Source organism: Colletes latitarsis, chromosome 6, assembly GCF_051014445.1.
Source record: "Colletes latitarsis isolate SP2378_abdomen chromosome 6, iyColLati1, whole genome shotgun sequence".
NCBI classification, from domain to species: Eukaryota; Metazoa; Arthropoda; class Insecta; order Hymenoptera; family Colletidae; genus Colletes; species Colletes latitarsis.
Genome location: NC_135139.1, coordinates 27,141,530 through 27,159,844, shown reverse-complemented (window position 1 = coordinate 27,159,844; position 18,315 = coordinate 27,141,530). Strand labels below are relative to the sequence as shown.

The 18,315-nt window shown below is 37.1% G+C and overlaps 1 protein-coding gene and 1 long non-coding RNA gene across 3 annotated transcripts; one reads left to right on the top strand and one right to left on the bottom strand.

Moving 5' to 3' along the window:
* Positions 1–5,245: 5,245 nt before the first annotated feature.
* Reg-5 (Rhythmically expressed gene 5) lies at positions 5,246–12,368 on the top strand. The gene is made up of 4 exons (XM_076766642.1): positions 5,246–5,666; positions 8,058–8,229; positions 9,198–9,287; positions 11,621–12,368. Exons 1-4 carry the CDS (start codon positions 5,550–5,552, stop codon positions 12,016–12,018), a joined length of 777 nt encoding a protein of 258 aa, XP_076622757.1. The 5' UTR covers positions 5,246–5,549; the 3' UTR covers positions 12,019–12,368.
* On the bottom strand, positions 11,612–18,254 carry LOC143342594 (uncharacterized). Of its 2 annotated transcripts, XR_013079829.1 has the most exons (5): positions 15,464–18,254; positions 14,388–14,587; positions 14,121–14,232; positions 13,355–13,702; positions 12,859–13,286 (listed from the first exon to the last, which is right to left on the bottom strand). It is a non-coding gene; the product is annotated as an uncharacterized LOC143342594 (long non-coding RNA). The 2 variants fall into 2 exon arrangements; XR_013079828.1 differs by having other exon boundaries at positions 11,612–13,702.
* Between the last annotated feature and the right edge of the window lie 61 nt (positions 18,255–18,315).

Genomic DNA, 18,315 nt, shown 5'->3' with positions numbered 1-18,315 from the left:
TTGCATTTTCTGGAAACTTGAAATTTTAAAATTTTATGACAATATTTAAAGATTTAAAACATTTTGAAGAATAGTCTTTTAACATTTGTGCTTGTTAAACGTTATTGTATAACACATCGGTGGTGTCTGACACTTGTTATTTATTCTTTTGCAATCGTTTATAATTTAGTTGTTTTATCTTAAAGACACACGTAAATGACACGTGAAGTAAATATTTCAAAAGTTGTACAAATGACAGAAAGCAATGTGTAATATAATTAATATTAATGAGATCGCCATAACTGTAATTACAATGTTTTTATAATAGATTTTGACTACCTTAAAGCAACATTGAATGTATTTCTTTTAGTTGTAATGTACCTTTCGAAAATAAAAATTTACTGCAACGCGTATATTCCATTGGAGATGTGAAATAAAAAAGATACGAATAATAGAATAATATTTCGATGGCGAAAAGATAATGATAACGAGTGACTTGTCCCGCGGTCTTGCCGAAATAAAAAAGAGCATGAACGCGAAGAACTTGTTTCACATACTTTCGAAAGCAGACATTTGAATCCCTAATCGCATATCCATAAAACCGATTCGTTGCCCGACTAAATGGCGCCGTCTTAACATTTTACGTCTTTTCGACATTCATCAGATTGACGTCAACCAATGAATATCTTGTACATTAAGATGCATACTTGTGTCGCGGCTCCATTAAACTAGTTTTAAATTATTTTCCATGTGGAAATGTTTCATCGTTTACGCCAACCGTGTATCGTCGGGTAGAGAAATTGACGAATCGAATGATACGCCCCCATATTTACGGTCAGAAATTTCTACCGTGCAATTTATCGGAATCGTATGATACTTGTTTTTACTTGTTGATTAATTTTCAAAATTTGCATAATACTATTTTAAGATGAATATGTCGTATTGATCGCACGTATGGTATGGCTCCGGCAATTTCTCGCGGAATCGAAATACAAAGTTGCGCCTACAAAATAGATCTCAAGGAAACAAACAAAAATATTATAAATTTATATTACAATTAATGGAAATGTTATTGATGACGCACGTCGTAGGCGAAAAATATTTACAAGATAGTTTTACGTTTGCATAAAAACTACTCGAAGAATATAAAATAAGAAAAAAAAATAGCAGAAACAGGCATGTAACTGTTTAATGGCGTAATATGTCAACCACGTTGGCGCCACGAGTTTTGTTGTTGGTGGTGACGGTGTCACGTGATTATACGTGAATTTTTTGCGCGTAGATTAACGTGAGAACGCGGTGTTCCTCTGGAATGCAGAAACACCGCCCACCGGACAATATGTCGGTTGATTAATGATTGTCAAATCGGTACAACTTTTAGAGTGTAGAAACCCTAATGGTATCGTTAAAAAGATTATAAAATATCAAGTACACGATATACGTATCATTAAATTACCGAACATTTCTGTTTCTTATACATATGTTGCATATCGTTTAGCAAATATCGAGAAGACATTCCTAAACAAAAACATTTATTAGATAATTTATTGGAAATTAAATTTAAAAATTGTATCTTTATAGACGTAGAAATTTTCGATAAGATTACGCGTATGAAAACGTGGACAACAGCTATACACCATAAAATTCTTGTATACTTTATTTCTACGTACATATAATGTGTTTACTATTAAACAGGTTTCTCTGTTTTATCTTTAAATTTAATTTCGTACCTAAAGCCAGTTTGTATGCTCGAACTTGCGCATACATATACATATGTACATATTAACCGTAGGGCAAGAAGAATACAGTTGAATACAGTTGAATACAGTTGAATACGGTGGTTTCGACTGGTGTTGAACGATTTTGCATATGAGTGCAATAAATTTTACGATCATCTTCGGAATCCGAAAGCACGTAACAGTACGTCTGGTAATGTCACGTGTAGAAACCTACGTAAATTTTATCGTCGTTGTCATTCCGGATTCTGGAAATTCCATACCTCCGCGTTCTACCGTAAGATTTCATAATAGATTAAAAATCATTTCGGAATCAAGGATCGGTAATTATTAAGATTTTAACGAATTAACCTTCAATCTAGTGTATCTAGCCGAAAAAAATTATTATAATTTTTTACTTGGTTGAATAGAATAAAAATTCATAGATACGAATACTTTCATAAATACATACATATGTATATTAATTAGAAAATGTTAAAAGATTTTTCAATTTCTCTTGGTTAGAATAGTATATGTACATATGTATAGTAATATTTAATTAATTTCACGTAGTACGACAACGAGTACGAAACACGAAAATCAAGATTCACTCGTTTCCGCGTTCGCGTGTCAAGTTGCCACGATATCGCGTCGACCTAATGCGAAAACATCCGTATGTTTGAAACCATCGACCGACATCGTTCATGGTAACTCTTTCGTCAGGGAAGCGCTAAGCATCCGGCAACTATTACGTCGACCGGAACGAATTCCACACCTCTCGATCTCGGATGACTGTCCGAACGTTACGACGAAAAAGGGAAGCGATTTCCATTTCCTTTTTCAGTGCACCGCGGTGCCCGTTTCCGGTTTAACGTACGCCCTGCATTTTATACCGACACCTTTTGATCGAGCAAGTTATCGTTACGAGAATCGAACAAGAGTTTATCGTGCCTTTTCAACGAAACAAGGACAATATTCGTCTTGTCTTACTAACGAATCGCTTCACCGAGCGAAACAACCACTTTTACTCGAGCAATTTAACGTCTAAACTGAAACCAAACAACAAGATGCGGTTGTTAAGTGCTTCACGGTTCGTGAACGACGAAAAACGGTTGCTGGGTTTCAACACCTCGCTGTACAAGTAACTTATTCGAGTTACGGGAAAAAGAATTTTGTCTTTTGTTTCGAATTAGCGTTGTATTCGATAATGACTATCCGAATCGTCTATTATACGTAGAATGAATGATGAAAAGATTTTCATCGCTAGAAAACGAGATAGCAAACAGCTAATGTTATTATGACGATGCGAATAGAGAAACAAAGATTCTAAAAATCTATTTTTCTGCTTTAATACCATTAAATAAATAGAAAAAGAAATATCGAAAATTCCAAGTAAAAAGAAAATTATAAACATATCGGCCCTCGCAGCTTTATTTATACGACTGCTAATTGTAATGCATTGTTCTTGTCAAGAGTTAAGAAAAGATCGACGATGTGCCGTGTATTATACATAGGTAGCGTATCATCGACTGCACGGAATAGATCGGATCGACCACGATTTATCGTGGCCACCTTGACCTATTTCTGCACAGTTGCTCCGTAAAACGTATACATAGATAGTTAGCATTGCTTCGATTCACAAGACTGTTCCATGGATCAAAGTCATACGGTCACATCTGGTCACATCATGCGCGATCGATTGATTTGGAAAGTAGAACACGCTGTACTCGATCGACCAAATCGCCTTATATGATTTTTCTAAGGACGTTTTAATCATTCAACGCACCGATGGGTCAAAAGGATGTTCTCTACATATATCATAATATTGTGCACCTTTTCGATAGGTTTACCAAAACCAGTCATTATAAAAACAAACTGGATGTACGAATACTTTCGTGTATCCAGTGGGAAAAATTTTAATGGGAGATTCTAGAGGCCAAAATAAGACGAAAATCAAGGATACTAATTTGTTGATTGAGGCTTCGTTAAAAACATTGCCGGCCACACAGTATATTTTCGGTAAAGAATTTTTTTTCTCGATACTAAATGATTGTAATGTTGAAAATAATTTTTCCGTGAATGATTTGAAATTTTTTAATAACTTTTTAAGGAAGCCTCAATTAATAAATTGATATTCTTGATTTTCGTCTTATTTATTAGAATCTCCCATTAAAATTTGTCCCGGGTGTGGCCGAACACCGGAGGATGTAACACTCACGGGGGATGTAAGTACATTCATTATACATATTTTTTCTTCTAAATCATTCCTAATCTACGTATATGGTGTATGATTTGTCCTGTGACTCACTGTGCTTAGAAATAACGCTTTTAGGTGAAAAGCAACGAGGTCATAATGCTTGAAAACTCCTGGAGCTATTCTCGTAGGATCCGAATGACATAATTCGAGTTATTGCGGGACAGACGACATTCGATAAACAGGCAGACAGACAAGTAAAAATTCGGAAAATACATTTTTTGGCTTATCGTTGAACAAACCTAAAAATTATCGAGAATTCGATGAAAAAAAAAGAACCAAATTACAAACATACCTACGCTCTACAGATTTATTTATACGTATATGTATATTAAGTGAAAACGTGGAATACGAAATTACGATGTTAAATGGCAGCCGATATTGTTCATTGAATATTAATTTGCAATTCGATCAATGACCTACGTCATTCAGAGCTATCCTTGAGCTACCGTGTCTCTTTTATGCGAAAATAAATCGTAAATAATGGCGGTAACGACAAAACTGTCGGAAGCAAACATTTTTAGAGGCACGTCCTGCGGCGCACAGATACAGAATACCATAATCTCGCAATTATAACTATATTTATCTTCTATACTGCGCAAACTTTTTCTTTTTCTTTGTGAATATATTCGTTTATTAGAAATAGCTACTATAATATTATCTCGTAAACTTTTCTTTAATTGCTCTGCTCTATTGCTGAATACCAAGGTATTAAAGATTGCATATTAGACAAAGAATTATAAAAATTTAAGTTAAATCATGTTATTGGTTGGAGTTGAGGAAAAGTGTGCGGTTGGTAAAGTGTTAATTAGCTACACCCTTTACTCGGAACAAATTTCGATGGGCATGCAGCCCCGAAGAATGCGATTCTAAGAATCAAATGTAAACTAACTGACAGAACCGGACAAACAAGATTAAGTCGTTTCCGAGTTGTGTTTTTCATATGAAATACGAAATTATTTCTTTCTTTTTTCCATTTTGTCCTAATCTTTAGTCCACTATTGTATATCTTTAAACCGGATACCCGTTCAATGAATGCCCCTTAAACTTTTACAATGTTTGGTTAATGTCGATTAAAAAATCCATTTCCACATCCGTAGCCTCCCCTTGCGAGTCAAATAATTTTCTGACCCACTGTAATAAATACCGCCAAACACCCATGGACTCTGTTCTTGAAAATGGAAGTGGGGGGGAGGGCAGTGGAGTTGCGTAGACGTCGCGTCGCGTCGCGTCGGTGGAATACGAACATAAAATCACGGCCCGATGAAGATCACAGGACAGTTTGCAAAGACCATTCGGCGAGAGTGGTTCGTTTCATCGTTCCGTACATTCGATTACACGTGAACGTTAACCAGCACGGTGATATATATAAATATTTCCTCGGTTAACAAATATTCTCGACACCAAAACTGTATTCGCGTAACACGAAAGTTTATATTCGCGGAAGTCGCGGGATCGATCGGTGTTCTTTTGTTGAAAGATATAACTCTCTTCCTTGTACGAGTACTAACTGTGGTAGAAATTTAAGCGACAGACTAACAGGACGTGCGTAAAAAGTGTGTTCATAAGACTGTTGAAAAGATAAGTGAAACACATCAGTAATGAAGAATTGCAGAACTTTTGTGATCGTCACCGCTATCCTGATACTGGGATGCTATACTCTGTGTATCGCTGGTTCTGCGATACCTATGTGGGAATTCTTGTCACGGGACGAGAAAGTGAGTATTGTTTTAACATTCTTTCGTAAATTTAACTCGTATATTTAAACGGTACGGAATTTGTACGGTTCTTTGCGAAAATTGTTTGAGAGTCGTACTTTCTTTCTGGATTTCTCGCATCTTTATTCCAAGGCAGCCAAAATTTTTCGATGAAAATTAAAAGCGCCTATGCAGACTGATCAATTTAAATCGACCCACTTTATTTTATTCTATCGTATAAAATTCGATATTTTACTTTGTTCAAACGATTATTTATTAACAAGGTAAACTATTTGTTTACTTTCGTTACATATTCTATTATACTTGTACATATAAGTTATCTTTTCTGAAAAAAATGTCAACCGAAGTTTGCTTTTATCGAACAGATTCTGCTATAGTAAATATTGGTAAAACCAAACTTTCACCGAACAGAATCGAGCGCATTCGCTGAAAATGCACACCTCGTGCACTTGTGCAGTCCGGTCGAGTGTAATTGTACGAGCGCGCCTCGGACATTGACTTTTCTCATGACATTGCGCCGTTCGTTCTTTTTGCGTTGCTCTCTTTTTACATAAAGCGTAAGAGTTCGTAACCAATGTTTTCATTATACATACATCGAGACAGCCATTTCTCATGATGTTGACATTACGAACGGTAGTAAATATTTCAACTTGGGAACGACAATAACGAGTGAATTTGACCGCACACGCACACGCGCACGCACGCACGCACGCACATGGAATTTTTTAACACGTTGCTACTTATTTTCTATCTTTTTTTTAACATTAAAGAGATTCAGAAGAAAACAGTATTTCGAGTCGACTTACGATTTTATTTTTCAACGCTTGGACCTATAATTTTTTGGTCTCCTTTAGGAGGGATTAAATTTACAATTCAGTGTAAAATTACAAATTTAAACGTCAAAGTATAAAATTGTAAATTGAATCCGAAATATGAATAGATAGATACAGAATATTCTAGAAAGTTCAACAAATGTTTTAGTAAAATTTAAGAATAATTTTATTATTTCTTTGAAAAAATCGAAAACGTTAAGTTAAAATTAGTTGTCTGTTTGTAATTTTGCGTTGTCAGTCCTCTCGTAGATTCTTATCTCCCTTGGGAAAGGAGAAAAGCGTGAAATTCATTTCATCGTCTTACATGCAATGCGAATAATATAGTTGTTCGCGACGTTCGTGCTGGTAAAAGCAGTTGCATGTAACTTGAAGTTCAAGTACATTCTCTTTATCTGCGGTTCAGCTGAACTTGTAGATCTCATTAAACCATCGACTTTAAGTGGACCGAAGTATTTCCAAGTCCTAACGTTGGATACATTAGTTGCCAATCACTTTTAACCATTTAACGGTCTAATAAATTTACGAAATCTGACAAAAAAGTGCCTATTTCTTTAACGATCTAAATTCATTCTATCTATGATATAAAATGTAAACGTATAATAACAATAACTTTTCAGCAAACGAAATCTGTGATTTGCCATAATATTTATTGTAAAGGGGACGTTAATACAATGCCTTTGTCACCGATACTACTATAGAAGAGGTTTTTGCAGTAATAAACTTGGAGTAAAATAGTTTTGATCGCTTTGTCAAGGCGGATGGTGGATCCCCAGTATGCGGTTCGGTACGTTTGATTTTGAGGGCTCGAAAGCTATTACAAAAATGTCATTAGAAATTCTAAGGTCGATTATTCGCGTAATCGCGCGTCCATAGATGGAGCCAAAAGTGTGTGGACATCGATCATTGCGTTTTACGTAGAACGCGAACGGGGGCATGTTTCGCGACGGTGACGGGTAGAATTTATCGTGACGAAAAGGAAAAAAAAAAGAAGGCGTGTATCGCAATCAGCCCGATACGTGATGTACGACGGACCGCGCGCGCGGCGCGCATATATATTTGTTTGTTATAACTGTCGTGTCCAATATCTCGTGCGTTACACATTGCCGAGTTTCACTGGACGCGTGCAGAATGCATTTGGAAGACAGCTTTCGAGATGATCGACACTTACCGACAAAATAAAACAAGAAAATTAAAGAATTTTCCGATTTTTATTCCATTTTCCGTGTACGCAACGAAACTTGAACACGATTCTGAAAATCGTAATTGACGAGCTACAGTGGACAATGAAATTTCTATAAAAACACTACTATTTTCCATATAAATGAATTGAATCATAATAAAATTTTCAAGTCTTTGTTAAATATCTTATCTTTCGTTCGTAAAAATATGGGACATATTAATTTGTAGTTTGGTAAACAATGTTATAAGAAATATATCATTGAATTTAATCATTAAGTATTAGAAAATGTATCGCCGACACGCTCTTGGGGATCAGAAGAATTAATAAACGTTTGTTTCGATCTCGATTTTCCAGTTAACGAAAAACGTTTCATTTCAGATGAGCCACTTGTTCAAAATGTTCAGCCAGCAAGTAGCCAAGTTCTGCACGGACTCTTCGATGCCGGATTGCAACAAATATTTACTGGTTTCCGGTCTTCGAAATCTGGCTAATATGGACGACACAATTCTCGATAAATTGGACCCGTACCAACGTGACGCAAAAGAAATCAGTAAGCATGCATCTACAGCAATCTTTTTGCTTGTATTGCGGTTTCGTTTGGAAAATATGCGGCTATTAGAAACCAGAGACGAGAAAAATGTTTATCTAAATGAAAATTTCGAATAATAACTAATAAAAGACAAGTCTCCTTTGTAGCTGGAAATGAACGACGAATAAAAGATCAACGTATAGCAATTTATTCGCCACGTATATTCGATCGAATAGTTACATTTTTTTTAAATTTTGACCAGTTCTCTCTTTATAGCATTCTGTGACCAGACTTCCGCGATAAAAATATGTACCTACTACTTGGTTCGTTGGTACCTTGAGCAATATCAGCGGCATTTGGGACGAATAATTATACCCATGGCGCCTGTAGTCTGCGATTGACGGCTAAAACCTTCATTAAGAATGCAGCCAGTTATTTACATATGCGGCGATTTTTTACCGTTTTTGTCCCACTGAATAAAATCTTTGAAGCTATCTTTCAAACATACGCATTCTAACCCTCATTTGTATTATTTTAATGATATTCGGCTGAGCAATACCGAACATCATTCTCGTCGAAACTTTTCATATACTGAATGACGAATACTATCTATGGCACGCACTAGTACTGATTTAGATTTTTAAGAACCAGAGTCGAGGAATAATTCGATCGATATAATTGATATGGGGGGGGGGGGGGAAAGGGAAGGGGGTGGGATGCCAGGATTTTTAGATATTTTTAAAACGGGAAGCATTGTCTTAAAAAATATCTATGACATAGTAGGATTGTCAAGAAATTTTTGCATATTTTACGCTTGGTTACGATTTTTTTACAATTTCGTCCTTTTCATAATAATAAATAAATTTTGTCAACATTTTTCTATTATTTTTAGTACTTTAGTCTATCGATTTACAGACACAAAATTTTTATCGATACTTTTTAACTTTCAACAAGGAATAACCCTTTAACTTGTTATTTCTTGCTTACAGTTTGGCGCGCCATGGTGAAGAGCGGATATTCGATAAGAATCGGCCACGAATCGGATGAATCCTACTTCACAACCGGAACGGATTCATTAGGTATGATGTACATATGTACATACTTGAAACAAAATTCGACAAGTTAGAGTTTAAAAAAGGGGAGGAAACGAAATCTAAAAGAAACCTATACAGACTTTTCTGGAATATTTCAATTAATTAAGTAGAAACAGGAAGTAGAACAAACATTAAAGAATTGATTCATTTGCATTTTGCAAATAATAACCAACAGATCATAAAGATCTTAGAACTTGGATGCTAGAGTGTATTAAACGAGTCATAATAATCGTAAAGGTGCAGTGACCTTGAGCATTCAATAATTTTTGCCTCTTTGGCTTCATCTTGACCTTTTAATAAGGTTTGAATAATTCGTACTTGGGAAATTTTTTACGCGTGTAACGTAAATATAAAATTGTTATTAAGAAAGCATGTAATCGTATAATTAAGTGTAATGTAAAATCAACGAAACACGGAGTTTCTTCGGTAATGAGATATTTACGCCAATACGATATCCATATGAATTTAATCGTAACAAGCAACAGTTCGAAATCATACTGATCATCATCGGTCGAAATGTATATTAAACGCATTCAAGTTGCGTGTGTGTACAGGTTCGAAAGTCATTTTTTAACTACATAGACACGACCTCCGCGTTATGATAATTTCACGTCTGTCTACATCGAGATATGTACTTCCTAGTTCCGTCAGATCGTGATGATCTTGGGCGATTATTTTTCGCAACGACTTTCCGAAGGGATGTACAACAATCCAGTCGATTTCGGATATTTGTTGTTTAATCCGTTTGTATCATATACATATATGATGCAAACGAACACGAACACACACACACACACACACACACACACACAAGCGCATTGAAATGCTTAACGTGCAATTGCTAAACGTGTTCGGTAACCTTTTTCCAATAGAAAGATATACATGCCATGTTCGAGAACATTTCATTATCGTGATTTGAAATTCGATGAGTTTCGCTTTCTTACTGGCCAGCGCGTTGTATAATTTTAATGGAAATTTGGAATTACAACAAAGAAAAGAAGGAATTCTTGATTTGATATATCAATTTCTCGAAATCATCCGTCTTTTTTTAATATATTTCTCTCTTTAATAGAATACTCTCTTATTTTTCAAATTGCTTTCCAGTTTCTATAGTTACCGCTCTTTCTCTATAAAAAGCAAACAATCGAATCTAATTGATTCCCGAAATGAACCGGGTCGTCATAGTGTTAATAGGGTCTGTTTAAAATGTATCGTAGAGACATCGTCCATGCGACTCTTACAAAGGTATTAATGTATCGATGCATTTCTCGGAGAAAATGTGAAAGTCCCTTCCAGAAAGAACTCTACTCTTCGGAGAAAATTGACCTCCTTTTCGACGTTTTTTTTTCTTTTTGCATCCACGTACCAGACGCAGAACATGCGTTACGTACACGTATCTCGCGGGAGACATTCAGAAGAATCGATCGACGTTTCTCGAATTATTATTTGGTAGGAACGCGAAAGATCCTTCTCGAATTCTGAAACCGTTCCAGGAGATCGGGTGAAAGTGCAGCGAAGAAGACTGGTCGATTTGAGAACAAGTGTTTTACTATCAAACGCGATCTCGTTCAGGGGAGGGTGGGAGGAAGAAAAAAAAACTTTCTAGTAGAATGAGCGTGATTGAGATGGTGTCTGGAACTTTCTCGTAGCACCGTTTGTTTTCGTTCGTTTCGGGTCACGCGAATCTGTGAACGCGGATGAAATGCGAACATCGAAACTGGAACTCGGAGTAATTTCATTCTTTTTCTTTCGTTTACTGCGTTCTACAGCCACTTGAATTTTCACGGTTAATGGAAAGATTGATTAACTTGCTTCTGTCGGTGACTCTCGCTTCCTCCCACGCAATCTATTTCAACTAATACATCGTTCAAATAGATTGTATTAATCTCGTTCGTACGGAGATTCCTTTGATCTTCATCCGTTGATTAAAACTTTCACTCGCGGTAATTAGTTTCGTATGGCAAATAGAGCTACATTACCATTCATTAGTGATCGGACATTTTGTTTGTCGATCTTGTGAAAATGTAAATTCAGGTATAGATAACATTTTTTTAAGTGACCTTATTATCTTCCTTTGTTACGTTTATTACGGTTCTGGAAATTTTCTAATGCACGTACAAAGTAAAAATAAAAATGGGAGAAAAGTAAGTAGTTGTCCGAGGAAGCAAATTTTTAAGGTAATCACGTATAAAAAATGGTGGAAATTATTACAGAAAAGTTGGAATAAAATATAATACCCTTTCTTGATTAATTAACACACGCATGGGGTATACATATGTACTCGATACTAATCGTGAACGTTTATATTATTCTTCTAGCCACCAGCGGTAGCGAAACAAATGGTTTGGGTGAAGAAACGGTTCCATCGCACGATTACATTCGACCATCTGTAGAACACACAGGTCCATATCTGGTCGGACCAATGGTAATTCGCGTGTACCCCGACGGTCGACCGGTTCCGGAAGATTCCACGCGTCCTTTGCCACGCGACGAGGACATCGACGAGTACAGATATTCTCGTATTCCGTCGATCGAGGAACTCGAAGCGGACAAAAGTACATTTTATGAAAAACGATCAAAGGAAAATACATATTCCGAGGTGAAAATTCGTCGACGAGTTAACGAGGGATCCGCTCGTCCTCGGAATAATCATCCGCCGTTTGAAAGACGATTGCTTCAACAAATCGTCGCCAGACGCAAGATTCGTTGTTATTGACGGAGTTACGATTTATCGTTGTGAAACGATGTAGCTTCATCCTAAACGACCGTAATACATATGTATAGTTCGACGGCTGACACTGCCCGGAAGGAACGAGGAAAGCGTTTCGTTACAGCCGTGTTTCTTGTATTATTTAGAATGTTGGTAAACTTGCGAAACTGGTCTTTCATAATGCAGATAGATATAAGAAGAATTATTCGTTACATTGCTGGAAACTAGAATCGTTGTAGACGTTAAATGGAAGATTTAAATCTTGATGCAAGAGTTCCTTAAAGCGAGAACGTTTTCTAGGATTTCGCTTTTAAGAAATTTTATCGTTGGAATTAATTTTTTTTTTTTTTTTTTTTTGTTTTTTTTTTCTGAAGAAATGTATAAAACAACGAACGGTCATTAGAAACTAAAGAGCATGCAAACTTGGCAGTGATGTGCGGTGGAAAAAGACTGCTTTTCTTAAATTACATTAATAGAAAGCATTAATAATAAGTTTTTTCAGTCTCTGAAATCATCTAACATAGACCGCAATATGTAGAGCGTGTTACTTGACGATTGGTCGGCAATAAAATTTCTATCTTCGTCGGTGTTAGTTTCTAATTAAAAATGCACAATAGAACATTAGCTATCATTATCCTGCTAAAGTATGTACGTTTTCACTTGCTTGTACGCACGAATAATCGCCGACCATGAACCCATTCGATCACGCGTTTTCATTCACTCATTATTTATTTCATCATCCGTGTAATTAGTATTTATCTTTGCATCGTTTATCGTTTGTAATTACTCCTAGTGTCAATAATCATGAAGACGGTCGAATCATTTCGTTGCACGAGATTATAACCATCCAGTTTCCTTTCTTAACATGTACGCCAATCGCGGCATAAAAGGAACTTACCTCGCTGAAAATTTCTTTAACTGAGGATATTTTTATACGTGCGATATATTATTGTAATTTATTGCAATTATACTGTCAAATTTATGCGATAACCTACTGCGACTTTTCCCCGGTACGATTTGCATTTTGTACACTTGGTCCATCCTAACTTCTTTTTAAGCAAAATTTAATCATTCGCTCTAAACTTTACTGTAAAACGGTATATAAAATTGTAAAATTTTTACGCAGAAAGTACACGTGATATTTTGAAATATTGCCTTGGAATTTTCTATTTACTCCGAAACGTTCATATTTTATATGTGTACATGTATAGTAATGTAAATTTTATATAAAATTTTTATAAAACTGTACATCAGATTATTACTAAAACGAAAATCTGAAAACAATCGTTATGAATATCTTGACACGTGTCCAAACGATTTATAATAAAATGTAATATTCTACTCCGATTGTATTTTTTATAAAATTATTTTCATTTTCGATTAGGAACTTTTTTCTCGAAATTGCGTATGATTTCGAGGGTATGTCATGAATGGAATCAAAATAGAAAAGAAGTTCGATTAAATCTTTTCCTTTTCAATCCTGACACTGGTCTATTATGCAATTGTACATCGTACTTGCAACAAATGATAAGTCAAAAAATAAGAACACAGAAATCTGAATTGAATGTATGTATGTATACGTTACGTATAATGTAAGAGTATATGTGTCCAATGTTCCGCGCCAAATTTGTTCCTTCGATTCGAATTGGCAAACACGGCGTCCTTTCTTGAAATTCATTTAAATTCAAGGCTGCAACAGAAATAAAATATGAATTACACTTGAATGCATTCGACAAATATATTTATATCATAATTGATCAATCATTAAACTCGAAATATGTACTAAGAAATTGTAATTTATCGAGATATAATGATAATTGAGGTTAGCTAGATGTCGACGAAAAGGCGCGAAAACGAATCAACTATTTTCACAATTTCGATTAAATTTGTAGTCAAAATGAACTAATATTAAATCAAGGCACCGATAGAAAGTAATACTAGAGATCGGAAACGTTCGAATAACGTTATCACAGACGAGGTATGCGAGCAGACCTTTCACCAAATGTATTTTTTCGGCTCATTATCATTTTCGTGTCACTCGCAACATTACCAACAGATTTAGAAATGAATTTTAATCTCTTCCCCATAGTCAACTCGTATGTACTTACGCACACGTTACAACTATCTGTCCATCAATACTAATTCAGTGATTAGTTTCTCAACCGACGAGGACGCTAAAATCACCTCCGAATTTTTCGCTCGGTATGGCAATTGTTTGAACTGATGTACAAAAAGACATGTATTAACAAAAATTAACAAATAGAGAATGAGTAATACTACAGATACGGAGGTTATACATATGTGTCTTGATAAATGTAAAAATTGATTCGTAACAGTGTTATCAGACGGCAGACCGGTGCCCAGAGTAAGCTTACCCCTCCATTTACACACACCAATTCACAGCCATGTGTACGTGAGCTTAGGTGCTTTCGACAGCTTCGGGAATTGAAGAAAGAAGGCAAATGTGAGTCTTTCTTTCTTGCTTTCGAAACAGCTAAAATCCGATTTGTGTCAACCTGCATACGATTTTCAGTCTCAACTGCCCAGGCATTTTTATTTTCCGACCCATGTAGACCTATTACACATAAACGAGGTAAAAAATAGACCTATCGTTAGTGGGACGAACGCTGTCGCTGTACTACGAGTGTCTTATAACATGAGATACACTCTTCCAAAGTGGAACGAAATGTTAAAAAGATCATGCATCAAATTGTAAGGAGATCCTCGTAAGAAGGCTTTAATCTTCGTAATGGTTTCAATGGGTCAATGATCAACAATGACTAGCTTATGGTCACTGGTGGTCAACAGTGAGGTTAACATCAAGGTCAGCGGTCCAGTGAAGATCCAGAAATGGTCAAGAGATGGGAACAATCAAAATAGTATTGTTATCTAGACCAAGCGGTTCTTAACTCTTCACGTTGACATTGTCTCCCCACTCTTTGACTTCCCCACTCGAACACTACCGCTGGACAAATTCTTCAGTACTCCTGGAGCATCCAGGGGAATCGGGTCTCGCGGGCCAAAGTCAGGCCATTTATGGAGCGCTGACCACTGGGGGGACCAGGACTGACCAGGACTGACCAGGACTGACCAGGACTGACCAGGACTGACCAGAACTGACCACTACTGACCACTACTGACCAGTGCTGACCAGTGCAGATACGATTACTGACCACTATTGACCACTACTGACCAGTGCCGGACGGTGATGACCAACGGTAAGAACTGTTTAAAAATTCTCTCTCCTCTTCTATTCTATCATTTGACACCAATTTCTCTTCAATAAACTGATTTTGCCTTGCTTGTCTAATTGATGTTGCTACAATATGAATATTTTCTTATTTTACAGTTGGCCCAGTGGTAATTATCCTATGTATTGACGACAAGTAGTAAGTCCACTCCTCTTATTTATATATTATTATTTTTATTTATTTGTTTGATGTGAATTCACCTTTATTTATCAATCTGATTTCATTTGATTATTATGAATGTTCCTTTTCTCTGTTTCCACTTTTACATTGTTTGTCGAATTTATGTTATTGCTTTGATATGTATAATATTGCAGGATATAATAATGTAATTTCAGGTATTTTTATTCCACTGATTAGAATAAGATTTTTGTGGTTACGTTCTTGCTCGAATTCTCGTAATAATCTGCGAAGGTACTTTGTTTGATTCTTCCATTTCGTTTGATTGTTTGGTGTTGATTCAATCTGGTGTCTCGATCCAAGTTTCTTCCATCATTATGAATGTTCGTTTTGATATCTATAACATTGTGTCGATGCATATACCATATTTGTTTCGATAACACTCAATTTCCTTCCATATCTCACTAATATAAATATTAGTTTTGATTTCAGTTTAAATTTAGATTAATCGCAAGGACATCGAGGGAGTACGCCACAACCGCCGGGGGACTTTAAATTCCAAGTTGATTAGTCTTAAGCTTCGTCGCGAATCTTAAAATTAACGTCCAAGATTTCTTTATTCTACATATTTTCGCGCTTTACCAAGCAGTTATTCAATAAGTAGCTTCTCGTTTTTTCGTTCCCTCGTTTGTAGCTTCGGTCACCGCTGTTTCATCGATTGAAACATGTGATCGGCCGTGTATCTGGTCCTACAGATCTAATCGCCTTCCCTTGGTAAGCTTAATCGAGGGAAAACGGCACTTCGCTGGAAGGTGTGGAGTTTCCGTATTCTGCGGAAACGCATACCTTCCAGCGGAAGTCGACCCTGTTTCAGGTACTCTCTCTTTTGTCAGACAGCCCAAGTCGGGTCCTTCGGGCTCCCGGCGGGTTGCGTTGGAGAAATGGAGACCTCGACTCGGGGTTGCAGTTGTCTGTTTTCTTGTTGAGATCGAGTTAGCAAGGGCAGTAGGTTCGATCCTCGGATCCGCTGCACGGTTCAGCGTCGCGCCGCGTCGAGTCGCGTATCCCACGATTTAGCTTCATCCCTCTTTTTAACCACATAATTGCTTGGTAAATCAGCATGTCCAAGGAACTTTGTTTCCTTCTATCGTCCGAATTTTAGCTTCAAGTTGACTGGACTTGAGCTTCGACGTTAATTTTAAGTCCCTATCGTATGCGTCTCCCAATGTTACCAAGTAATTATTTAACAAGTAGCTTCTCTCGACTCGTTCTCTCGTTTCTTGCTTCGGTCACCGCTGTTTCGTCAAACGAAACATGTGATCGGCCGTCCAGTTTGTCCGAAAGATCTAGTCGCCTGCCCATGATAGATCGATTTCTAGAAATAGAAATCAATTTACCAAGGGCAGTGTGGATTCCATCCTCGGATCTGCTGCACGGTTCAGCATCGCGTCGCGACGCGTCTCCAACAATTTAGCTTCATCCCTTTTTAAACAAAATAATTACTTGGTATTTAGTCTTAAGTCCCTAGTGTAGCCGCGTGTCCTGCCAAGAAATTATGTAACAAGTAGCTTCTCTTTCACTCGTCCCTCGTCCTCTCCGATCACCACTGCTTCCATGTAGAAAGCAAGTGATCGGCCGATTAGCTGGCCCGAAGGGTCAGTTGCCGTCCTCTAGCGAGACGATCCAAGGGAAAGGGTATTTCGGCCTTAGAGGGGATCAGGGACTGTTCCTGTCTACGGTAGCCCCGACACACGCTCCCTCTCTCTGTTAGACGTCCCGAGTTGGGTCCAGTTGGCTCCCAACAGGATGCTTGGGAGAAATGGGGAACCTCTGTGTCGGGTGCGTCGATTCCCTTCCCCTTCGATCGGACTTGCCAAGAGGCAACGAACTGACCCTTTTGACCTCGCTATTCGGTTCGCGTCTCTCGTTCCTTGCACTATTGCATGGTGCATCGCGTCGTATCGCGTCGCGTCGCCCACGATTTAGCTTCGTCCCTCTTTTAAACAAAATAATTACTTGGCATGACTAATCTAGTTTCTAAGGATGTGAAAGGGAGATCGATGGAACTTGGATTCCATCTATCTCTCTTTGGGTCTCCACTCGCAGCAACCTCCTCGTGGTGAGACCTGGGTAATATTATTTACCGTTTAATTAATAATCGTATTGCTCTTAGCTGGGTAATGCAATTATTAATTAAAAGCTAAATAATATTAGCAAATTGGCTGCGATCCGCTTTGCATAGGTCATCATAAATATAGAGCTTCTTCGCTAGATTATTTTTCATTCTCATTGATTCATCAAAGATTCTAGAGTATTGTCAAAGACGAGGTATATGAGTAGATCTTTCAACCAATGTATTTTTTCGGCTCATTTTTATGGGGTCTCGAAACCCCATTACCATTTTCGCGTCATTCGCAACGTTACCAACAGATTCAGAAATGAATTTCAATCTCTTCCCCATAGTCACTCACATGTATTTACGCAAACACTACAGCTGTTTGCCGATCAATACTAATTCAGTGAACAGTTTCTCAACTGACCGCCATCCATGAGAAGACATACCCCCGAAATCCTACTCAGTTTCGAGAAAAAAATTCCTTACCGAAAATATCATTTCTGGCCAGAAATGTCTGCCCAAATTTTCATGCGAATCTTTAAAACGTCATAACTTCTGAACGGATTGGACGATTTTAATGTTTAAAAAAGCAAACTACGCGTATTTTGGTGGAGAATATGTACAAATCGCATAAATATTCGAAAAGTTGGTTCCTGACCTCGCAAAATGAGAAAAACCCCATAAAAATGGTCCAATTTTCAGTATCTCATTGGTACGTACACCGCAACTCCATGTCTTTACGCACACACTACAGCCGTTTGCTTAGCAATACTAATTCAGTGAATAGTTTTCTCAACTGACCGCCATCCGTGAGAAGAG

Bases quoted from the DNA above. Each gene is read 5' to 3' on its own strand.
- Reg-5 (XM_076766642.1), top strand. From the start codon at position 5,550: ATGAAGAATTGCAGAACTTTTGTGATCGTCACCGCTATCCTGATACTG. The intron at 5,667-8,057 runs GTGAGTATTGTT...GTTTCATTTCAG, and splicing joins TCTTGTCACGGGACGAGAAA to ATGAGCCACTTGTTCAAAAT. The intron at 9,288-11,620 runs GTATGATGTACA...TTATTCTTCTAG, and splicing joins AACCGGAACGGATTCATTAG to CCACCAGCGGTAGCGAAACA.